Raw genomic sequence first — 22,022 nt, 5'->3', positions numbered from 1 at the left:
TAGTCTATAGTCTAGTCTATAGTCTAGTCTATAGTCTAGTCTATAGTTCTGGTACTTAGTACTTTTTGGATTAAAGTTAAGTATCGTTTAATTTTCCTCATTCCTCAGCCTTTATGTTTTACTCTTAATTAGAAAATAACTCTTTTCTATATTAAAATGTACTGTTAACATCTGTATATATTGGAATTGAATTGGAATTGATCCAATTGTATTTATCAAACTAATTTACTATTTTTTTACAATAGAATAATGTTAAAATATTTCGTATAACAAATTTATATTCTACAGTTTAATTCAATAAAAAAAGAATTTGTGTTAATAACAAAATTGCCGACAAAAACACATAAAATCCTGTTGCAATTTAACGGTAACTTAAAGGTATTTAACAATTACGGTAAGAAATAATAAAAAAACATTACTTAAAGTACATACTATAATACAAGCTGCTATCATGGCAAAAAAATTAGACAAAAGTTGCACAATGTTTTTTTACTTTGTGGCTAAATTAAAGTTTTCTGACAACTGTTATACTTAAACGCGTTGTCAAGAGAAATTAATTAAGAATTTGATAAATAATGTAGTTTTTTTGTTTTCACAAAAATCATTTCCTGCGGATTTTGGTCAAAACCATATGCATAAAGTTATCTGCATATAGTTTTATATGCTAATTATTGCTTATATTTCAACTAAATTCGTTATTAATTCAATTAAATTTTTTAGCAACTTGCTTTCAAATCTTACCAACGAGTCATCAGTTCTTAGTTTTTATTCATATTTAGCGTAGGGGTTTATAACAAAATGCAATGAGCAACATTTAATCACATATTCATTTACTCGAACAACAGTATGAAATCTTGTAGAATATGATCGAACCTAAAAAATGTTTAAATGTACGAGGATGCCATTGTAAATTTGAGAAAAACTTAGGTTTTGCGAACAAAACTATACAAAATTGAACGAAAATGGAGTATACAGGGATGACACTGAGACGCCGGAACACTTTCTCTGTCAATGAACAGCTTTCGTCATGGGGACAATCTATATACTTGCTATAAAGGACCAATATCTTGAGAAAGTTAACCTAGGGAAAAACAATTGAGTTTCTAAACATTTGAACATCTGGGTTTTTTGTGAATTTCCCGACTGTTTGGTAAAACCCTCGTATAAATCTTTGTCTATAAGTTTAAGATTGTCGTTAGACTACGGTTACGTTGAACTGTCAATGAGGTAAACAGTGTACTACACCATATTTTCAGAGTTTATTCCACTAGCTGTTGCTATTTTGTCTTTATGCTGCAAGAAAAAAAAAACTATTGACTTTTTCATAAAGTTATTTCAATGTGTGTGTGTCTATTATTATATTTTTCTTCTATTTCTGGTAGAAGAAATAAACAAAAAATAAACATTGTTTTGGTTTAATGCCAACTTTAAAAGAACAGGTTAGTTATTTACTGAACCAGCTAACTATTTTATTTTACACATTGTACTAGCAGACAGACAGACGGACGGACAGACAAATAACTATAACTAACTTAAATATGAATCTATTTTTTGTAAATTTTTTCAAAATGTTATTGTGTAAAAATCAAAGAAATTAAATAAAAAACAAGAAAACCAAAAAAAAAACTTTAGAAAAAAACTTTAAACAATATTGGGAATAAATTTTGTTTTTGTTTCCTAAACAAAATACTTGCAAAGCTAGTAATTTGTTTGGAATTTTCGTAGTTGTTGTTTCTACAACACTATTGTTGCATAAAATTTTCTGTAAAAAAAAGAAAAAGAATTAAAATTTTTTAATATTTTGAAAGATTTTTTTTAAACAAAACATTTGTATGCAAACAAAACTCTCATACCAACAACAGTTACTTTACTAAGAAACTAAAGCCCATTTTTTATATTTATCGGCCTAGAGTTTATGCTTTAAGTCTTATTAAATACAAGATTAGATTCCCATACTTAACATTATTATTACTAGGAGTGTTATTTGTTAATTGTACGTTATTTAAATCTAAATGATTTTATAAATAGGGTTTTAGAAAAATGTTCATTTAAATATGTGACTTTGGGTAATTTGTTTATAATCTTTTAGGCATAATTATTCAAACAAAAATCTAATTTTAAGGTTTTAATTAATATGTTCTTGAAAATTAAGTGTTTATTCTTGAACGCCCCCAAAATGTAAATTAACTGATTTGAAATCTGTCGATTTACTTTTTCGATTTTAAAATATTTATTTTTGTGAGGTTAGGTTCTGTTTTTATTTAGTAGTTTTACCAAAAAGCTAAAAAAACTTATGCAAACAGCTTTGTTCTTAAAAAAATTATCTTTTTGCATGAACACACAGACGGACATAATCGACTCAGAAAGTGATTTTAAACCGATTGATATACTTAATACTATATCCACTCTAGTGGTGTATGGAATAAAAAGCTTAACGAATATCTCAAAAGCTTTTGGAAAAGACAGTGATTTCCACCAATGTCTAACCACCTGGTTGGCTCTAATTCGTCTTTCGTCACGGATGTTTGTATGCGAGAGAGTGGACAATTAAAAAACAAACTTAATCTTTTTGTCTGTCTCTTCGTAATCTATGGGGTGACTTCCTCATAGGAGAAGCACATGTTAAAATAGCTAGTCAACTAGGCAGTCGGTGGCTAGGAGTATCCCTAAGTGATAGGTTAAATAGGTAGTACGAGACTGTCCGACCGAACTGCTGGGAAAGTTTTCCCAACATTTTCATAGCAATTACTACTAGAAATGCTTCCAAATAAAGCATTTTTTCTAAAAAGCTTTCTATCAAAAAAGGCATATTGTTAAAAGTTGTACCCTTTTTTAAAGCGCCTGTAAGCTACATATGTACATGTGAGCAATGCTTAACAAGCTTGTGCTTGCTTACTTTAAAAATTGGTTAATATTCTCACCTTTGATAAACAGTAAGTGTGTAGAGAGAAACCTTTTTTTTCTTGGTAAAGCTCGAGTTGGCCATCTATGTGTATTATCTATGGCTTGTAATGACTGTTTTTTTTTGCAAAGTTTTCACAGTAAAAGTTAGTTTTTTTCTAAAGCTCTTTAAAGATTTTTTGTTGTAAAATCTTTTCTAAAGCCTGGAAAAATGTTTTATGATAAGTTCAAGTAAAAAGCTGTTTAGTGATTTTAACTTTTTTCCTATGATGTATGATAATGTTCTATTCTTTTCTAATCAAGATTCCTTTAAAAAAGCTTTTTACCAGGAAAAGCTTTTTTGTTTGCCTAACCCCAAAAAGTTGTATACAAAAAAAGCTTGTTCCGACAGTTGTATAAACAACTTTTTTCATAAAAGCTTTTTATAAACAAAAGCTTTTTAAAAAATAGCCTTTTCTTGCATATAAACTTTTATTAAAAAAGTTTATATGTACGTGTTTTTTTCTGCAAGAATGCTTTAATGAAAAGCTTTTTTTTAAGAAAAGCTTTTTATTAAAAATAGTTTTTTCTTAACTTTCATTATTCAAGAGCTGTTTTTTTTCTGCAAAAAGCTTTATAAAGTCCGAACACATTTGGGAACTTTATCATGATAAAACAAGGCATATTTTAAGGGGTTTTAAGGGTTTTATGTTATTATGTTGTCAAATATTGTTAATTTATTCACTTAAATTCCAAATTAAACAATTTTTATATATTTGTAATAAATGCATCAGTTGCAGACATTTTTTACGCCCAAGGTAGTCAACTTTGCAGTTGAGTGATACAACCTGTTTGACAGAAACGAAATTTTTCACCAAATTGTTGGTAATTATATAAAGATAAGATTTATTTTTAAAGTCTATAAGTAATTATAACTCAATTTTTTAAAGCTTCAGTCAATAAAATCGCAGCAAAAAACAAGAGAGATACATACATACATACATATGTATATGTAGGCTTGGGGGGTAATGATTACATTTTCAAATAAAATTACATTTGAAGTAATTGTAATACATATATGCAGGATTGGGAGTAATGACTACATTTTCAATTACAATTACATTTGAAGTAATTATAATTGAAGCTTCAACAATCACAATTACTTGTAGTTGTAATTAAAGTTTTTCCAATTACAATTACTTGTAACTGAAGTTTTGCCAATTTAAATTACTTGTAATTGATGGATTTCCAATTGCAATTTTTAGTAATACCTATATTACAATTACAAGTAATTGTAATTAGTTATTGGACCAATTACACATTACAAGTAAATGTAATTGGCAAAACTTTAATTACAATTGCAATTACAAGTAATTGTAATTGATTATTGCTCAATTACACATTACAAGTAGTTAATCATATAATGAATTACTTTATGTAATAACTACCCCCAAATGAGTGTAACTTTCACCTATTGGCCCTAGAAAGGAGTTTAGATACTTATTTCTTCAATCATTCCATTTTTTTGTTAAATTTTTTTACATTAAAAAAATCTTTAAATTAAACTCTTATGTATAAAAATTAAATACAACAACATATGTATAACAAAGCATGACAAACTCATATATACTTTCCACGAAGGATGCTTTCCCTATACTTTTTTAATAAATATCTCCACTTTTGTCATCTACTGTAACAGAATTCTTCATAAAGTTATTAATATGTATGTGATAGTATATTTTTGCATATATGTACAAGTATTAAGAGATCAAAACTAAATCATATGTATAAAAATGAAACAACAAAAACAATTTAAAGTAAAAAACAAGTTTGCATCTTAAGTCTTTTGTTTTGGAAGCAACAGCAATTAATGGTTTTTGTTATTTTTTCTTGCAATTCTTTGGTTTTTTTCAATAAGATTTGTTTTATAAATATAAAAAATGTATAAAATTTTAAATCAATAGCTTGATAATTAATAATTAAAATATTTTTAATATAAAATCATTGATATTTTTTATTAAACATCTATGTAGACTTACTGCTTTAAAACATTTTCAATGTCTCTTCTTTTTTTTCCTATATAATTTAATTTTTTTCTATTGAACACAAAAACCCGCAACTCTTTTTTTTTATATGAAATGAATCTCCAATGAGAAAGTAGGTTAGTTATAAAGTAGAAAAAAAATTAAATAAATAAAGCCAACTAACAACAGACGTTAAATGTTTATCAATGAGTGAATTTATTTCTACTTCGTCTTCTTTCTTTTGTAATGATTAAACAATATTATATGAGTTTTCCTTTGCTCGTTGGAGTGACTAATTGTTGCTGTAAATAGTAAACATAAATTGTAAACTATAATTAAAATTATTAACAATAATTTTATGATGACACTATTTTCTTTTAATGTTTATTATTATTTTTTAACAAATTTATGTGTTTTTTTTTTTTTGTTAATCTTAACCAACAAATCAAGGTTTCTTGCTACCTAAACATTGTCTGTTTTTATGTATTTTAAACTAAATACATGTAGGCGCGCTGTTTTGCGTTTTGTATACAAATTCAAAATTATTTTTTTGAGTAAAAAAACACAAAACCCGGTCATATGTTTAGTTATGTGCCCCAATGTGTCAGTGGATTTTAATAAATTTTTTTAAAATGCTAATCATAAAATTAGTATGTGAGAATTTTGTCTTAGCTTTTTTTCTAAGAAGTTTTATTTTATTTTTAAATTATGTTTAGTTCACTAATATTTTATTTTCTTTCTTTTCGTTTGTGTGTGTGTGTAATAACTTTCTCTTTTATTAATAATTTTTAGCATTGGTTTATAGGTAGGAAAAAAAAGCTAAATAAAACTTTAGTTTCAAACATGTTTTACATTTTAAATTTACAAAATTTAAATTTTTGTTTAAAAGAAGCAAGCAATTTCAAATCTTAACTAAGATACACCCTTTTTTTAAATGAATATTAAAGTTTTGATGTGCATTTGTCATTCTGTTTGTGTGGCAGTGTGTGTGTATGTGTGTACATGTCGTTGCGTGTTTGTATGTAAATTTATTTAACCCACTTTAAAGTAAGTCATTTTTAACGACAATAAACAAAAGTGTTTTTTTTTTCTACTAATTCTCAGTTTTACTTTTCATATTTAAGTGCTGGACGGTTAGACCGTTCAATCATTTGGTGAGGTTTTTGTTTTATTTATTTTTTAATTAAAAATACAATAATAAATAGTTTTTATGAGTTGTGTATGGAATGTTGTTATTAATTTATTTGCAAAAGTAGTATTTAAAATAAAGCTAAGCTTGACTTGTAAAACCAAACACTTGTTGGTGTTTTAAAGGTTATTTTTAATCAAAGACTTCAATCGAAATGGTAATAGAAAAACATTAGATCGCCCAAAGAATGATTCATAGTCCAGGTTATTGTTTGATTAACATTCCATCATAAACAGATCTATAGTCCAGACTTTGGACTGATCTAAACCACAGACTATAAACTGATCTATAGTCCAAACTATAGACAGATCTATAGTCCATACTATAAACTGATCAGACTATAGACTGATCTATAGTCCAGACTATAGACTAATCTATAGTCCAGACTATAGACTGATCTATAGTCCAGACTATAGACTGATCTATAGTCCAGTCTATAGACTGATCGATAGTCCAGACTATAGACTGATCTATAGTTCAGACTATAGACAGATCTATAGTCGATACCATAGACTGATCTATAGTCCAGATTATAGACTGATCTATAGTCCATACTATATACTGATCTATAGTACATACTATAGACTGATCATCAGATTAAAATCTAATTTGGTAAAACATATTTAAAAAGTAACCCTCTTCTTTACTCTTAACTCTCATTTACAATTTTCCTACGACTTTAATTAGTTCAACCTCGTTTTTCAAACAAAAATGGGTTAGTTGTGCCAATTGACTAAATGCTTTATAATTGATCTTGCCACAAACAAATGTTTAGTATATTTAATACAAAGAACAACAATTTTCAACACCTCCACTTTAATTTAAAATTTGTCTTTGTTTTGAAGTGATGTTTTTTGTTTCTACAATTTTAGAAGCAAAATTAACTTAATTGCGTGTTTCTTTTGTTCGATATTGTTGTTGTTCTTGTAGTTTTAAGTTTGTAATTATTTGCAACAAAAAATCTCATTTGTTGTAACACATTTCCCTGAGTATGTAGTTCTGTTGTGATTTTTTAAGTTCTTTTTTGTGTAAAAATATTAAATAAAAATATAAATAAAAAAATTAAACAAAAAAATTTAACTTTTAAAGAGAAAGCACAAAACATCTGTTTTATTTTTAGTTTAATTTTTTTATAGTATTTTTTTGTGTAATTTTCTTTGCCTTTATTTTTTCTGCTGTTTTTTTTTGTAAAGCGTCAAGCTGATTTAAAACCATTATTCAGCTGTTTTTTTTTTCTTGAGCATTTATTGGTGTGAAGTAAAATACGGAAATGATATTATTTGCTGGTATTTGTAAAAAATGCTTAAATAATATTATTAATCAATAGGTGAAATTTTGTAAAAATTTACCAAAATTTAATTTATTAAACTTAAATGTATCAAATAGTCTGTAGTTTAGATATATATATAGTCTATAGTCTCGTCTATAGCCCAAACTCTAAAGTCCAGACTATAGACTGGTTTATGACTGGTCATATAGTCAGACATGGAGTATTATGGACAGACATATAGTCCAGACTACAGACTGATCTATAGTCCAGTCTACAGACTGATCTAAAGTCAGATTATAGACTGTTCTATAGTCCTTACTATAGACTGATCTATAGTGCAGACTATAGACTGATCTATAGTTGGACTATTGACTGATCTATAGTCAGAATATTGACTGATCTATAGTACGAACTATAGATTGATATATAGTTAGGACTATATATTGATCTATAGTCAGAACTATAGACTGATCTATAGTGAGGAATATAGACTGATCTATAATTTGATCTATGGCCTGATCTATAGTCTGATCTATAGTCAGACTATAGACTGATCTGTAGTCAGACTATAGACTGATCTATAGTCAGACTATAGACTGATCTATAATCAGCATATTGACTGATCTATAGTCAGACTATTGACTGATCTATAGTACGGACTATAGATTGATCTATAGTAAGGACTATATATTGATCTATAGTCAGAACTATAGACTGATTTATAGTCAGGATTATAGACTGATCTATAGTCAGAACTATAGATTGATCTATAGTCAGAACTATAGATTGATCTATAGTCAGTACTATAGTCTGATCTATAGTCAGTACTATAGTCTGATCTATAGTCCAGTACAAACTATAGAATGCTTTATATTTAAAACTGTAGACTGGTATATGGTCTAGACTATTAATCGGTCTATAGTCCAGATTATAGACTGTTCTTTTGTCAACATTTTATACTGTTCTACAGTCAAGACAAGTCTATAGTCCCGAGTATAGACTAGTCTATAATCCAGACTAGTCTATAGTCCTCTTTAGATTTCTTGTCATATCAGTTTTCAAAAGTTTTTTTTAATCATCTCTCGTATATTCTGGAGACAACTGCACTCTATTATTACACATAAATTAAAATAATAAGGAAAATTGTTTATTTCTTGCATGATCTAGTTTTTGTTCATATTAAAATATGAATTTATGTTGTTCACTTCTTTTTGCGTTAGTAACTGTTTTCATGTCAAACGAAAAAAAAATCTTAATAAAACAAGACTTTTACCTACTAGAACCAGCAAGTTTGCTTCTGTTTATTTTAATTAGTTACCAAGTGTTAATGGAATAATAAAGAACGAAAAAAATGTCATACCAAGAAAAAATCTAGGCTAAAACCTTTAACACATCTTCTTATAAATCGTAGCAGCAGAACAGCAGCAGATGATAATCTTCATGGTTAAATTTTGAAATTGAAATAATGAGTTAAATGCCGTAGATGATAATCATGATCATCATTGTTATTGTCACAAACATTTAAACACAGAGTGACATTTAATAAATGTCTCTGAAGAGCAGTAGTTGTGCTCTCTGGTTTAACACGTTGCTGTCTTAAGTCTTTTGTTTTTTTATACCATTGCTGGCTTAACATCATGTTTAATCTGATTTTAAACTTTTATTTTCAGTTTGTGGGTTTTTTTATTACAAAATTTTAACGTTTTTCTCGGCATTTACGATTTTCTTAAACTATTCATTTCCCCCGAAAAATGTTTATTTACATTTTTTTGTTTGGTTTCTTTTTTGCTCCCATTTCTTAAGCTAAACTTTTTGTTTATTTTTTTATTATTTATTTCTAACTTTTTTTGTTTAAACTTCAGGTTGTTGTCTTTTTCAGATTATGTAGTCAATGTTGTTGCTGTTGATAATGCTGATAGCTTTGTTTTTATTTTCTAAAGGCTTCATTATGATCATTATTGTTATGGGGCGTTGAAAAACTTTTACTTTTCTTTAAAACTGTTTTTAGTGTTTTTTATTTTCTTCTTAGTTTTGTGTTTAGTTAATTAATTGTTTACTTTTGTTTTCATTCTACAAATTTGTTAGGAAAACTTAGTCATTTTGGTTTTTGTAATACTAAAAAAAAAAAAAAACATTTTAATACATAATCATTTTTGTTTAGCCCAATTTCATGGTAGCGGGAGAAAACCTGTAATTTGTGGGTAACTAACTTGCATTTTAAAAACAATATTACCATTATATAAAGTGTTGATGCAGGTGCTCATAAAGATGTTTACACATGTTAATTATAGTTTATTTAACTACTGATATTTTATTACGTATATTTCAAAACTTTGTTACTATTAAATTTTTTTGTTAATTTTACAATGACGACTTTGTTTTTTTTCAATATAAGGAAGAATTTGTGAATAAAATCTTAAGATGTTGATCATTAATAGTGAGCCTATTAGTTCTATCAGTACTCTCAAACTTAACGTAATAAGGTAAAATCTTATCAATAGTGCATACTACAGAATAATCTTTAGTGCAAACTTTCACATAGTTCACATTCATTCATTATGCGAACTATGTCTTCCCAGCTGCATTTAAGTCAAACATCCTCAAACTCTAATCGAGCTTTGCTCTTAATGAAAATTTAACACTTTTCCCAATATCTTTCTAAAAACTCAAGTTTTCCTTTATTATTACTCGAAACTTTTGTTACTCGAAACTATACATTTTAATTTAATTTTATCATTATTTAACAATAACTTCTCTTCAACTTAATGTTAAGGTCATGGTAACTTATAAAATGTAAAAACTAAAGGTACACAAAGTTTTTATTTTCCAGTATAATTATTTACTTTCTCTCTGAATTTCATTTTTATTTTAACGTTACGACTGATTTAATCTTATTACTTTTTTTTCAATTTCATAGTACCACCCTTTAAATATGCAACCGATGGTAACGGTTCATACAACTTGATAAATACTACATTACAATGTCGTAGACTACACTACAGTGTGGAGCAACATAATACAGAAAGCTTAAGAAGTTTTAATAGCAAATGTAATTAATCTATAGTGTAGACTATAGTGTAGTCTAGTCTATAGTCTAGTCTATAGTCTAGTCTATAGTCTAGTCTATAGTCTAGTCTATAGTCTAGTCTATAGTCTAGTCTATAGTCTAGTCTATAGTCTAGTCTATAGTCTAGTCTATAGTCTAGTCTAGTCTATAGTCTAGTCTATAGTCTAGTCTATAGTCTAGTCTATAGTCTATGTGTGTCTATAGTCTAGTCTATAGTCTAGTCTATAGTCTAGTCTATAGTCTAGTCTATAGTCTAGTCTATAGTCTAGTCTATAGTCTAGTCTATAGTCTAGTCTATAGTCTAGTCTATAGTCTAGTCTAGTCTAGTCTATAGTCTAGTCTATAGTCTAGTCTATAGTCTAGTCTATAGTCTAGTCTATAGTCTAGTCTATAGTCTAGTCTATAGTCTAGTCTATAGTCTAGTCTATAGTCTAGTCTATAGTCTAGTCTATAGTCTAGTCTATAGTCTAGTCTATAGTCTAGTCTATAGTCTAGTCTATAGTCTAGTCTATAGTCTAGTCTATAGTCTAGTCTATAGTCTAGTCTATAGTCTAGTCTATAGTCTAGTCTATAGTCTAGTCTATAGTCTAGTCTATAGTCCAGTCTATAGTCTAGTCTAGTCTATAGTCTAGTCTAGTCTATAGTCTAGTCTAGTCTATAGTCTAGTCTATAGTCTAGTCTATAGTCTAGTCTATAGTCTAGTCTATAGTCTAGTCTATAGTCTAGTCTATAGTCTAGTCTATAGTCTAGTTTATAGTCTAGTCTATAGTCTAGTCTATAGTCTAGTCTATAGTCTAGTCTATAGTCTAGTCTATAGTCTAGTCTATAGTCTAGTCTATAGTCTAGTCTATAGTCTAGTCTATAGTCAAGTCCATAGTCTAGTCTATAGTCTAGTCTATAGTCTAGTCTATAGTCTAGTCTATAGTCTAGTCTATAGTCTAGTCTATAGTCTAGTCTATAGTCTAGTCTATAGTCAAGTCCATAGTCTAGTCTATAATCTAGTGTGTAGTCTAGTCTATAGTCTAGTCTTTTGAATTTCCATTCCATTTTTTTTGTACCCACTGTTTACTCCTCAATTCACGAGCTGTCAATGAAAAGTAAACGTTATAGTTATTTTGCCTCAATAATTTTTGCGATGAATTTTAACCAAAACTGGTAAATATTTAAACAAAAAATTTCACTACCAAAACAAATATTTTTTGTACTCGTGACTGGAAATTAGCAGACAAGAAAATTTTATACGAAAAAAAAAAAAAATCAATTAATTTTTGTATAGACAACAACGAATAATCAGAATTACATCTTTAAGGAATTTGTTCAAAGAGTGCAAAGGAATTGTTAATATGGGAAAAAGGTTAATAAACTATATTAAAATGTTCAGGCTTTAAAGGCTCCACAAATCTTCTCTAAATAAACAAAAACACTCGAAATATATTTAAAAAAAAACTTTGTTATGTGAGAGAAAGTGTTGCATCTTAATGTGGCATGAGAATTTGTTTGTTGTTGTTTGTTTTTTGATTATATTTGTTGCTTCAAATCGTCGTCATTAGATTGAATGTTTAATTGAAATTGAAATTCACATCTGCAGCATTAAACAAGAAAGATAGAAAGAAATAATGGCGATGATGAACATTTGCAACATCATACACTTTCTTTTTCAATGCAACGTTGTTTTTTGTTGTGTCTACTGTCTGCTTTTTTTGTTTAAAACTTAAACGCGTTTTATTTATTTATTTATTTTTACTTTTTGTTGCAATTGTCGTTGCAGCTGAATATGTTTATTTTTCTTTTGTAAAAGATGTAAACTCATTGTATGTGTGTGCAACATTATGTTGCAAATGTCAAGGTCCCAAAGTATTAAGCCAAAGCCGCCATTAATAACAAGTTGTAGCAATGAGTGTCTGTTGCCTTTTTTTAATTTTTTATTTGTACTTTTTGTCTTCAGTTTAAAGTTGTATATGAAAGTGACTTTTCCTTTGTCATTGTATAAGCTTAACAGAAACTAAATTTTTTCTATTATTTTTTATATCAATTGTTTGTAATTTATTTTATTTACAAAAAACCAAACCATCTCTTGTTGCACGTTTCACCACTTGTATGTAATTTATTTTATTATATATTTTTTTTTAATGTTTGAAATGTTTTATGTTTATTTTTTGCAAAATGTATAATTTCAAATGTTTTGTTGTCATACTTGTTGTACAAAGTGCACCAAATTAGAAAATTGAACTTGACTTTTACGTTGCGCTTTGATGGGTTTAAGAAATGTGTAAAATCTAAATTAAAAGATTTATGGAATTTGAAAAAAAAAATAACAATTTACATTTGTTAATTTCGCAGAATGTGGTTAAGATTATTGCAATTCTTGATATAATGGTCCAAATTCTTAAGGACATATAATCGATTTCCTAGTGATCATAGACAAGACTTGATTCGCTCTAGGACCTTTATTTAAGAAGTTATAAACGATTTAGCATAGTCTATAGTATAGGATCTAATCTATAGTCTAGTCTATAGTCTAGTCTATAGTCTAGTCTATAGTCCTAGTCTATAGTCTAGTCTATAGTCTAGTCATAGATGGTCTAGTCTATAGTCTAGTCTATAGTCCCTAGTCTAGAGTCCTAGTCTATATCTAGTCTATAGTCTAGTCTATAGTCTAGTCTATAGTCTAGTCTATAGTCTAGTCTATAGTCTAGTCTATAGTCCTAGTCTAGTCTAGTCTAGTCCTAGTCTATAGTCTAGTCATAGTCTAGTCTATAGTCCTAGTCTATAGTCTAGTCTATAGTCTAGTCTAGTCTATAGTCTAGTCTATAGTCTAGTCTATAGTCTAGTCTATAGTCTAGTCTATAGTCTAGTCTATAGTCTAGTCTATAGTCTAGTCTATAGTCTAGTCTATAGTCTAGTCTATAGTCTGTCTATAGTCTAGTCTATAGTCTAGTCTATAGTCTAGTCTATAGTCTAGTCTATAGTCTAGTCTATAGTCCTAGTCTATAGTCCTAGTCTATAGTCTAGTCTATAGTCTAGTCTATAGTCTAGTCTATAGTCTAGTCTATAGTCTAGTCTATAGTCTAGTCTATAGTCTAGTCTATAGTCTAGTCTATAGTCTAGTCTATAGTCTAGTCTATAGTCTAGTCTATAGTCTAGTCTATAGTCTAGTCTATAGTCTAGTCTATAGTCTAGTCTATAGTCTAGTCTATAGTCTAGTCTATAGTCTAGTCTATAGTCTAGTCTATAGTCTAGTCTATAGTCTAGTCTATAGTCTAGTCTATAGTCTAGTCTATAGTCTAGTCTATAGTCTAGTCTATAGTCTAGTCTATAGTCTAGTCTATAGTCTAGTCTATAGTCTAGTCTATAGTCTAGTCTATAGTCTAGTCTATAGTCTAGTCTATAGTCTAGTCTATAGTCTAGTCTATAGTCTAGTCTATAGTCTAGTCTAGTCTATAGTCTAGTCTAGTCTATAGTCTAGTCTAGTCTATAGTCTAGTCTAGTCTATAGTCTAGTCTAGTCTATAGTCTAGTCTAGTCTATAGTCTAGTCTAGTCTATAGTCTAGTCTATAGTCTAGTCTATAGTCTAGTCTATAGTCTAGTCTATAGTCTAGTCTATAGTCTAGTCTATAGTCTAGTCTATAGTCTAGTCTATAGTCTAGTCTATAGTCTAGTCTATAGTCTAGTAGTCTAGTCTATAGTCTAGTCTATAGTCTAGTCTATAGTCCTAGTCTATAGTCTAGTCTATAGTCTAGTCTATAGTCTAGTCTATAGTCCTAGTCTATAGTCTAGTCTATAGTCTAGTCTATAGTCTAGTCTATAGTCTAGTCTATAGTCTAGTCTATAGTCTAGTCTATAGTCTATCTAGTCTATAGTCTAGTCTAGTCTATAGTCTAGTCTAGTCTATAGTCTAGTCTAGTCTAGTCTAGTCTAGTCTATAGTCTAGTCTATAGTCTAGTCTATAGTCTAGTCTATAGTCTAGTCTATAGTCTAGTCTATAGTCTAGTCTATAGTCTAGTCTATAGTCTAGTCTATAGTCTAGTCTATAGTCTAGTCTATAGTCTAGTCTATAGTCTAGTCTATAGTCTAGTCTATAGTCTAGTCTATAGTCTAGTCTATAGTCTAGTCTATAGTCTAGTCTATAGTCTAGTCTATAGTCTAGTCTATAGTCTAGTCTATAGTCTAGTCTATAGTCTAGTCTATAGTCTAGTCTATAGTCTAGTCTATAGTCTAGTCTATAGTCTAGTCTATAGTCTAGTCTATAGTCTAGTCTATAGTCTAGTCTATAGTCTAGTCTATAGTCTAGTCTATAGTCTAGTCTATAGTCTAGTCTATAGTCTAGTCTATAGTCTAGTCTATAGTCTAGTCTATAGTCTAGTCTATAGTCTAGTCTATAGTCTAGTCTATAGTCTAGTCTATAGTCTAGTCTATAGTCTAGTCTATAGTCTAGTCTATAGTCTAGTCTATAGTCTAGTCTATAGTCTAGTCTATAGTCTAGTCTATAGTCTAGTCTATAGTCTAGTCTATAGTCTAGTCTATAGTCTAGTCTATAGTCTAGTCTATAGTCTAGTCTATAGTCTAGTCTATAGTCTAGTCTATAGTCTAGTCTATAGTCTAGTCTATAGTCTAGTCTATAGTCTAGTCTATAGTCTAGTCTATAGTCTAGTCTATAGTCTAGTCTATAGTCTAGTCTATAGTCTAGTCTATAGTCTAGTCTATAGTCTAGTCTATAGTCTAGTCTATAGTCTAGTCTATAGTCTAGTCCTATAGTCTAGTCTATAGTCTAGTCTATAGTCTAGTCTATAGTCTAGTCTATAGTCTAGTCTATAGTCTAGTCTATAGTCTAGTCTATAGTCTAGTCTATAGTCTAGTCTATAGTCTAGTCTATAGTCTAGTCTATAGTCTAGTCTATAGTCTAGTCTATAGTCTAGTCTATAGTCTAGTCTATAGTCTAGTCTATAGTCTAGTCTATAGTCTAGTCTATAGTCTAGTCTATAGTCTAGTCTATAGTCTAGTCTATAGTCTAGTCTATAGTCTAGTCTATAGTCTAGTCTATAGTCTAGTCTATAGTCTAGTCTATAGTCTAGTCTATAGTCTAGTCTATAGTCTAGTCTATAGTCTAGTCTATAGTCTAGTCTATAGTCTAGTCTATAGTCTAGTCTATAAGGCTCTTAGTCTCTAGTATTAGGTCTAATAGTCTTAGTCTATAGTCTAGTCTATAGTCTAGGTCTATAGTCTAGTCTATAGTCTAGTCTATAGTCTAGTCTATAGTCTCGTCTTATGTCTAGTCTATAGTCTAGTCTATAGTCTAGTCTATTAGTCTAGTCTATCGTCTAGTCTATAGTCTAGTCTCTAGTTCTAGTCTATAGTCTAGTTCTATAGTCTAGTCTATCGTCTAGTCTATAGTCTAGTCTATAGTCTAGTTCTATAGTCTAGTCTATAGTCTAGTCTATAGGTCTAGTCTATAGGTCTAGTCTTTAGTAGTCTTTTATATAGTCTATAGTCTAGTCTATAGTCTATTCTATAGTCTAGTCTATAGTCTAGTCTATAGTCTGTCTATAGTCTATAGCTAGTAGTCTAGTCTTTATAGTTCTAGTCTATAGTCTAGCTTATAGTCTAGTCTATAGTCTAGCTATAGTCTAGGTCTATAGTCTAGTCTATAGTCTAGTCTATAGTCTAGTCTATAGTCTGAACGTCTATCGTCTAGTCTATAGTCTAGTCTATAGTCTAGTCTATACGTCTAGTCTATAGTCTAGTCTATAGTCTAGTCTATAGTCTAGTCTATAGTCTAGTCTATAGTCTATAGTCTAGTCTAGTAGTATAGTCTAGTCTATAGTCTAGCATAGTCTAGTATAGTCTAGTCTATAGTCTAGTCTATAGTCTAGTCTATAGTCTAGTCTATAGTCCTAGTCTATAGTCTAGTCTATAGTCTAGTCTATAGTCTAGTCTATAGTCTAGTCTATGTCTAGTCTATAGTCTAGTCTATAGTCTAGTCTATAGTCTAGTCTATAGTCTAGTCTATAGTCTAGTCTATAGTCTAGTCTATAGTCTAGTCTATAGTCTAGTCTATAGTCTAGTCTATAGTCTAGTCTATAGTCTAGTCTAGTCTAGTCTAAGTCTAGTCTATAGTCTAGTCTATAGTCTAGTCTTAGTCTAGTCTATAGTCTAGTCTATAGTCTAGTCTATAGTCCTAGTCTATAGTCTAGTCTATAGTCTAGTCTATAGTCTAGTCTATAGTCTAGTCTATAGTCTAGTCTAGAGTCTAGTCTATAGTCTAGTCTATAGTCTAGTCTATAGTCTAGTCTATAGTCTAGTCTATAGTCTAGTCTATAGTCTAGTCCTATAGTCTAGTCTATAGTCTAGTCTATAGTCTAGTCCTATAGTCTAGTCTATAGTCTAGTCTATAATCTAGTCTATAGTCTAGTCTATAGTCTAGTCTATAGTCTAGTCTATAGTCTAGTCTATAGTCTAGTCTATAGTCTAGTCTATAGTCTAGTCTATAGTCTAGTCTATAGTCTAGTCTATAGTCTAGTCTATAGTCTAGTCTATAGTCTAGTCTATAGTCTAGTCTATAGTCTAGTCTATAGTCTAGTCTATAGTCTAGTCTATAGTCTAGTCTATAGTCTAGTCTATAGTCTAGTCTATAGTCTAGTCTATAGTCTAGTCTATAGTCTAGTCTATAATCTAGTCTATAGTCTAGTCTATAGTCTAGTCTATAGTCTAGTCTATAGTCTAGTCTATAGTCTAGTCTATAGTCTAGTCTATAGTCTAGTCTATAGTCTAGTCTATAGTCTAGTCTATAGTCTAGTCTATAGTCTAGTCTATAGTCTAGTCTATAGTCTAGTCTATAGTCTAGTCTATAGTCTAGTCTATAGTCTAGTCTATAGTCTATAGTCTAGTCTATAGTCTAGTCTATAGTCTATAGTCTAGTCTATAGTCTATAGTCTATAGTCTAGTCTATAGTCTAGTCTATAGTCTAGTCTATAATCTAGTCTATAGTCTAGTCTATAGTCTAGTCTATAGTCTAGTCTATAGTCTAGTCTATAGTCTAGTCTATAGTCTAGTCTATAGTCTAGTCTATAGTCTAGTCTATAGTCTAGTCTATAGTCTAGTCTATAGTCTAGTCTATAGTCTAGTCTATAGTCTAGTCTATAGTCTAGTCTATAGTCTAGTCTATAATCTAGTCTATAGTCTAGTCTATAATCTAGTCTATAGTCTAGTCTATAGTCTAGTCTATAGTCTAGTCTATAGTCTAGTCTATAGTCTAGGCTATAGTCTAGTCTATAGTCTAGTCTATAGTCTAGTCTATAGTCTAGTCTATAGTCTAGTCTATAGTCTAGTCTATAGTCTAGTCTATAGTCTAGTCTATAGTCTAGTCTATAGTCTAGTCTATAGTCTAGTCTATAATCTAGTCTATAGTCTAGTCTATAGTCTAGTCTATAGTCTAGTCTATAGTCTAGTCTATAGTCTAGTCTATAGTCTAGTCTATAGTCTAGTCTATAGTCTAGTCTATAGTCTAGTCTATAGTCTAGTCTATAGTCTAGTCTATAGTCTAGTCTATAGTCTAGTCTATAGTCTAGTCTATAGTCTAGTCTATAGTCTAGTCTATAGTCTAGTCTATAGTCTAGTCTATAGTCTAGTCTATAGTCTAGTCTATAGTCTAGTCTATAGTCTAGTCTATAGTCTAGTCTATAGTCTAGTCTATAGTCTAGTCTATAGTCTAGTCTATAGTCTATAGTCTATAGTCTAGTCTATAGTCTATAGTCTATAGTCTAGTCTATAGTCTATAGTCTATAGTCTAGTCTATAGTCTAGTCTATAGTCTAGTCTATAGTCTAGTCTAGTCTAGTCTAGTCTATAGTCTAGTCTATAGTCTAGTCTATAGTCTAGTCTATAGTCTAGTCTATAGTCTATAGTCTAGTCTATAGTCTATAGTCTAGTCTAGTCTATAGTCTAGTCTATAGTCTCGTCTATAGTCTATAGTCTAGTCTATAGTCTAGTCTTTATTCTAATAGTCTAGTCTATAGTCTAATCTATAGTCTATAGTCTATTCTATAGTCGAGTCCATATTCAAGTCTACAGTCTAATCTATAGTCTATAGTCTATTCTATAGTCGAGTCCATATTCAAGTCTACAGTCTACTCTATATTGTAATCTATAGTTTAGTCTAAAGTATAAATGTTTCAGTATAATTTAGTCCATAGTTTGAGTTCCGTAACAGTTTATTTCAAATTCAGATTGTGTTTGTAAAAAAGCTATTACTTTCAAAAATGAAATTTTAAACAATTTTCCATTACATTTGTTAACCATTCTTTTTTAAATTAAGCAAATAATTAACATTTTTAATTAATAAATTTTCTATTTTTGAATTTCAGAATAAAAAGACTAGCAGTAGTAGTGATGGAAAAAGTTCTGCCTCCGATAAAACGCCAAAAAGTCTTGTAAATAATAATAACAACAATAATACTAGCAGTAATAATAACAATAACAACAACAGCAGTAATATGAGAGACAGTAACGTTTGTGGCAAACACGCATCATCAAATGGTAAAACAAATTGGAAGGTAAGAAAACTAAAAAAAAATATCTGAAATATAAAACCCAAACTCGAAAAAATATGTATAAAAAAACCTAAATACTTTTAAATACAAAATAACAAGTACGAGTGAGTAGTATTAATAATATTTGGCAACAAACTGCCAAATGAACAAAAAAAAAAAAAAAACACAAACACAAACAGAAACAGAAAGAAGTTGAACAGTAAAATCTTTTATTAATAAATACTTTGTAAAAGTTCAACGCACTTTAAGTGTTATTTTAGCTTATTAACACTCACAAAAATATTACAAAATTTAGACAAATATTTACAGCCAATCAGTTGGTCAGTTGTCATGTAAGTGTTTTTTTCTCTTTGAGTTGTTACATTGTTATTGATTGCCCAGGAAATCTTTGTGATGGTTTCTTCTTTATTTTATTGGCATCTTACGAAAATTTGTGTAAAAAGTGTTGTAGTGATGATTGTATTTGGAAATTATGCAAAAGAAATATGAACATAAAAATGTTTTTAAGATGTTGTATGATTATTACTTTTTTTATAAATTTCTTTGTTTTACGTTTTTTCTTCGGTTCGGTTTTGTTTTTGCAATTTGCAATAAGTAATTAAACCACAGTAGTATTTTGTTCCAGTAACTTTCGACCTCCGGCATATGGTGAAAGAAAAAGCCGTAAAAGAAAATGTTACATGCTTCATTTATGCATAATTTTACACTTAAAGAAAGATTATTGAAATGGTTGGATAAGAACATTGATATTTTGTCTATTCCAATTTAACAAAGTTTAAATTGCATGAAAACAATTTCTCAAATATATTAATGAATTTCTTTTAAATTTTTCTATTACATTTTTTGCAGTGTACTTTTAATAAAAATTTTAATACACTAAAAGCTATTCTTTTTTTTTTTTTTTTTTTTTTTTTTGAAGAAAAATAATAATTATATTTTTACACAAAGCATTTCCCCATATGAAAACGTGCTAAAAAATAGAAAAAATTAAAGTAATATTTATTCAATTTTGACCTGATTATTACTGATCAAAAATTATTTACATGTAAATAAACAGGTCCAGTAGATATTTACGATTAATACTGATGTTAGCTTGAGAATGATTTAATTAATATTTGAGAATAATGAGCTCCCCGCAATAATAAATGTTTCCTATATCATGATCCATATCCGCCCTTATGTCTATATTAACACATTAGGGCCTAAATGATCTGGAAGAGTCAGGTGCCACGATTCAACTTTCCTTACTTTTGAAAGACGATATATAATTTGATGATGATGAAGTTTATTCATAACCAAATTAAAAACTTTTTCTTGATTTTTAGAGATTTCATGTTCTTCGGCTAAGAAAATCCGATGGAACATAGGCACAAGGTCTAGGGAAATGGCCATTGTATATGTTGAAGATTTAAGTTATGAAAGTTACCTCTGAGCTAATCAATATTAGTTGATGTTGTGCTCACAGTATTACTTAATGCAATCTTGTTTCTAGTTTATCCAAACATTTGGAAAATAGGGTTTAACGCTAGCATCCTTCTATAGACCTATAAGCAAGCCATCGATTCGAATTCCGTAAACATCACGGAACAAGTTAACCGCTTAACTGCAAAGATTATTTTTTTGAACATCTTTTAGATTAATATTGATTGTCGCAAACTAAATCCATCTAAGTATACCTATATATATGGGCAATTTCATATCAAGTGATCCAACTCAAAAAATCGATTTTGAAGAAATTTGCACCAAGGTTAGTACTATTGGATAGTAGGCCAGCTATCGGTCCAGAGCTGCCGGACTTAGAGTTGGTCATTTTGGTCATACGGGGTTTTTTTCAAATGAGTGTAACTTTTCACCTATTGGTCCTAGCAAAAATTGTCCAAAGGAGTTCAGATAGGTATTTTTTTAATGTTTCCAAAATTTTTTATTTTATTTTTATATCACAGTGTATTCCTGTATGTCCAAAAGAGGTTACTTTTTATTTTAAAATAACAAGTGGGCTAGGAGCCACGCCCATATTAGTAAACTAGTAAATTAGCATATCTGAAATAGTATAACATTTAGAGTTCTCAAATTTTGTCGAAGGCACTTTAATGTCAATATGATTATTTAAGACAAAAAGTGGGCAGACTAGTAGCAGGGGGCGTGGCACCTCCCATATAAATTAAATACAAAAATTAGTTTATCTTGGAAACTATTACAGTTTAAATCTATGGAGCCGCCATACTAGTAGCAGGGGGCGTGGCACCTCCCATATAAATTAAATACAAAAATTAGTTTATCTTGGAAACTATTACAGTTTAAATCTATGGAGCTGCCATATGAATTAAATAGAAAAATTAGTATATCTGAGAAACTATTACAGCTAAACTCTTTAAATTCTACATGAAGAAGTTTGGCATTCATGTGAACATTTAGAGAATAACGGGCGGACTGTCAATGGCGGTGACGGGGTGGTTTGTCATCTCCCATATGAATTAAATACAAAATTTCGTATATTTGGGAAACTATTAGAATTTTTAAAATTTTAATTAACGTTCGAAAAAATTAGAGAACTTGCAATAATTAGCGTGGCATCTCCCATTTGTAAAACATTGTATATCTTGAAAACTATTATAGTTAGAATCTTCAAAAGGGTAGCAAAGTACACTGGGTATAGCCAGTGTTCTATAAAAATTGTCCCAAACAATATTTTCTGTAAAAAAATTGTCTTAAATCTTATTTTATATAAAAACATTTTATCCCAATCGAAATTTACTATAGAAAAAGTTTGTCCCGAACATAATTTTCTTTTAGAAAATTTTGTCCCAAAGTAGATTTTCTTTAGAAAAATTTGTTCCAAAGAGGATTTTGATAGAATCTTGAATATAAGCCAGATTTAGATTTAGCCCAATTTAATATTTTAGAAATACCTTCTGCATTACTTAGAAGGAGCCAAGTAATTACTTACAAATAATATATTATGTGAGTACTTACTTTTTAGCCTTGACACAATGTTATCGAACTTTGCTTTTAACACAAACGAAATTTGTTTTATTAAACTTATAATA

The 22,022-nt window shown here is 29.3% G+C and overlaps 1 protein-coding gene across 5 annotated transcripts in view; it reads left to right on the top strand.

Moving 5' to 3' along the window:
• Nucleotides 1–22,022, top strand: part of LOC119602168 — a 55,243-nt gene that overhangs the window by 11,888 nt on the left and 21,333 nt on the right. For all 5 annotated transcript variants that reach the window (XM_037953535.1, XM_037953540.1, XM_037953539.1 and 2 more), the window contains one exon: nt 18,790–18,978. In XM_037953535.1, coding sequence (XP_037809463.1) covers nt 18,790–18,978 — 189 coding nt within the window. The remainder of the gene's footprint in view (nt 1–18,789; nt 18,979–22,022) is intronic.

The sequence above is a fragment of the Lucilia sericata genome, unplaced genomic scaffold, assembly GCF_015586225.1.
Source record: "Lucilia sericata isolate MDLA Ls3-8-SP2 unplaced genomic scaffold, ASM1558622v1 Contig000212F_arrow, whole genome shotgun sequence".
Lineage (NCBI taxonomy): Eukaryota > Metazoa > Arthropoda > Insecta > Diptera > Calliphoridae > Lucilia > Lucilia sericata.
Note: the sequence above shows the minus strand (reverse complement) of the source record. Positions and strands in the feature narration are given on the sequence as shown.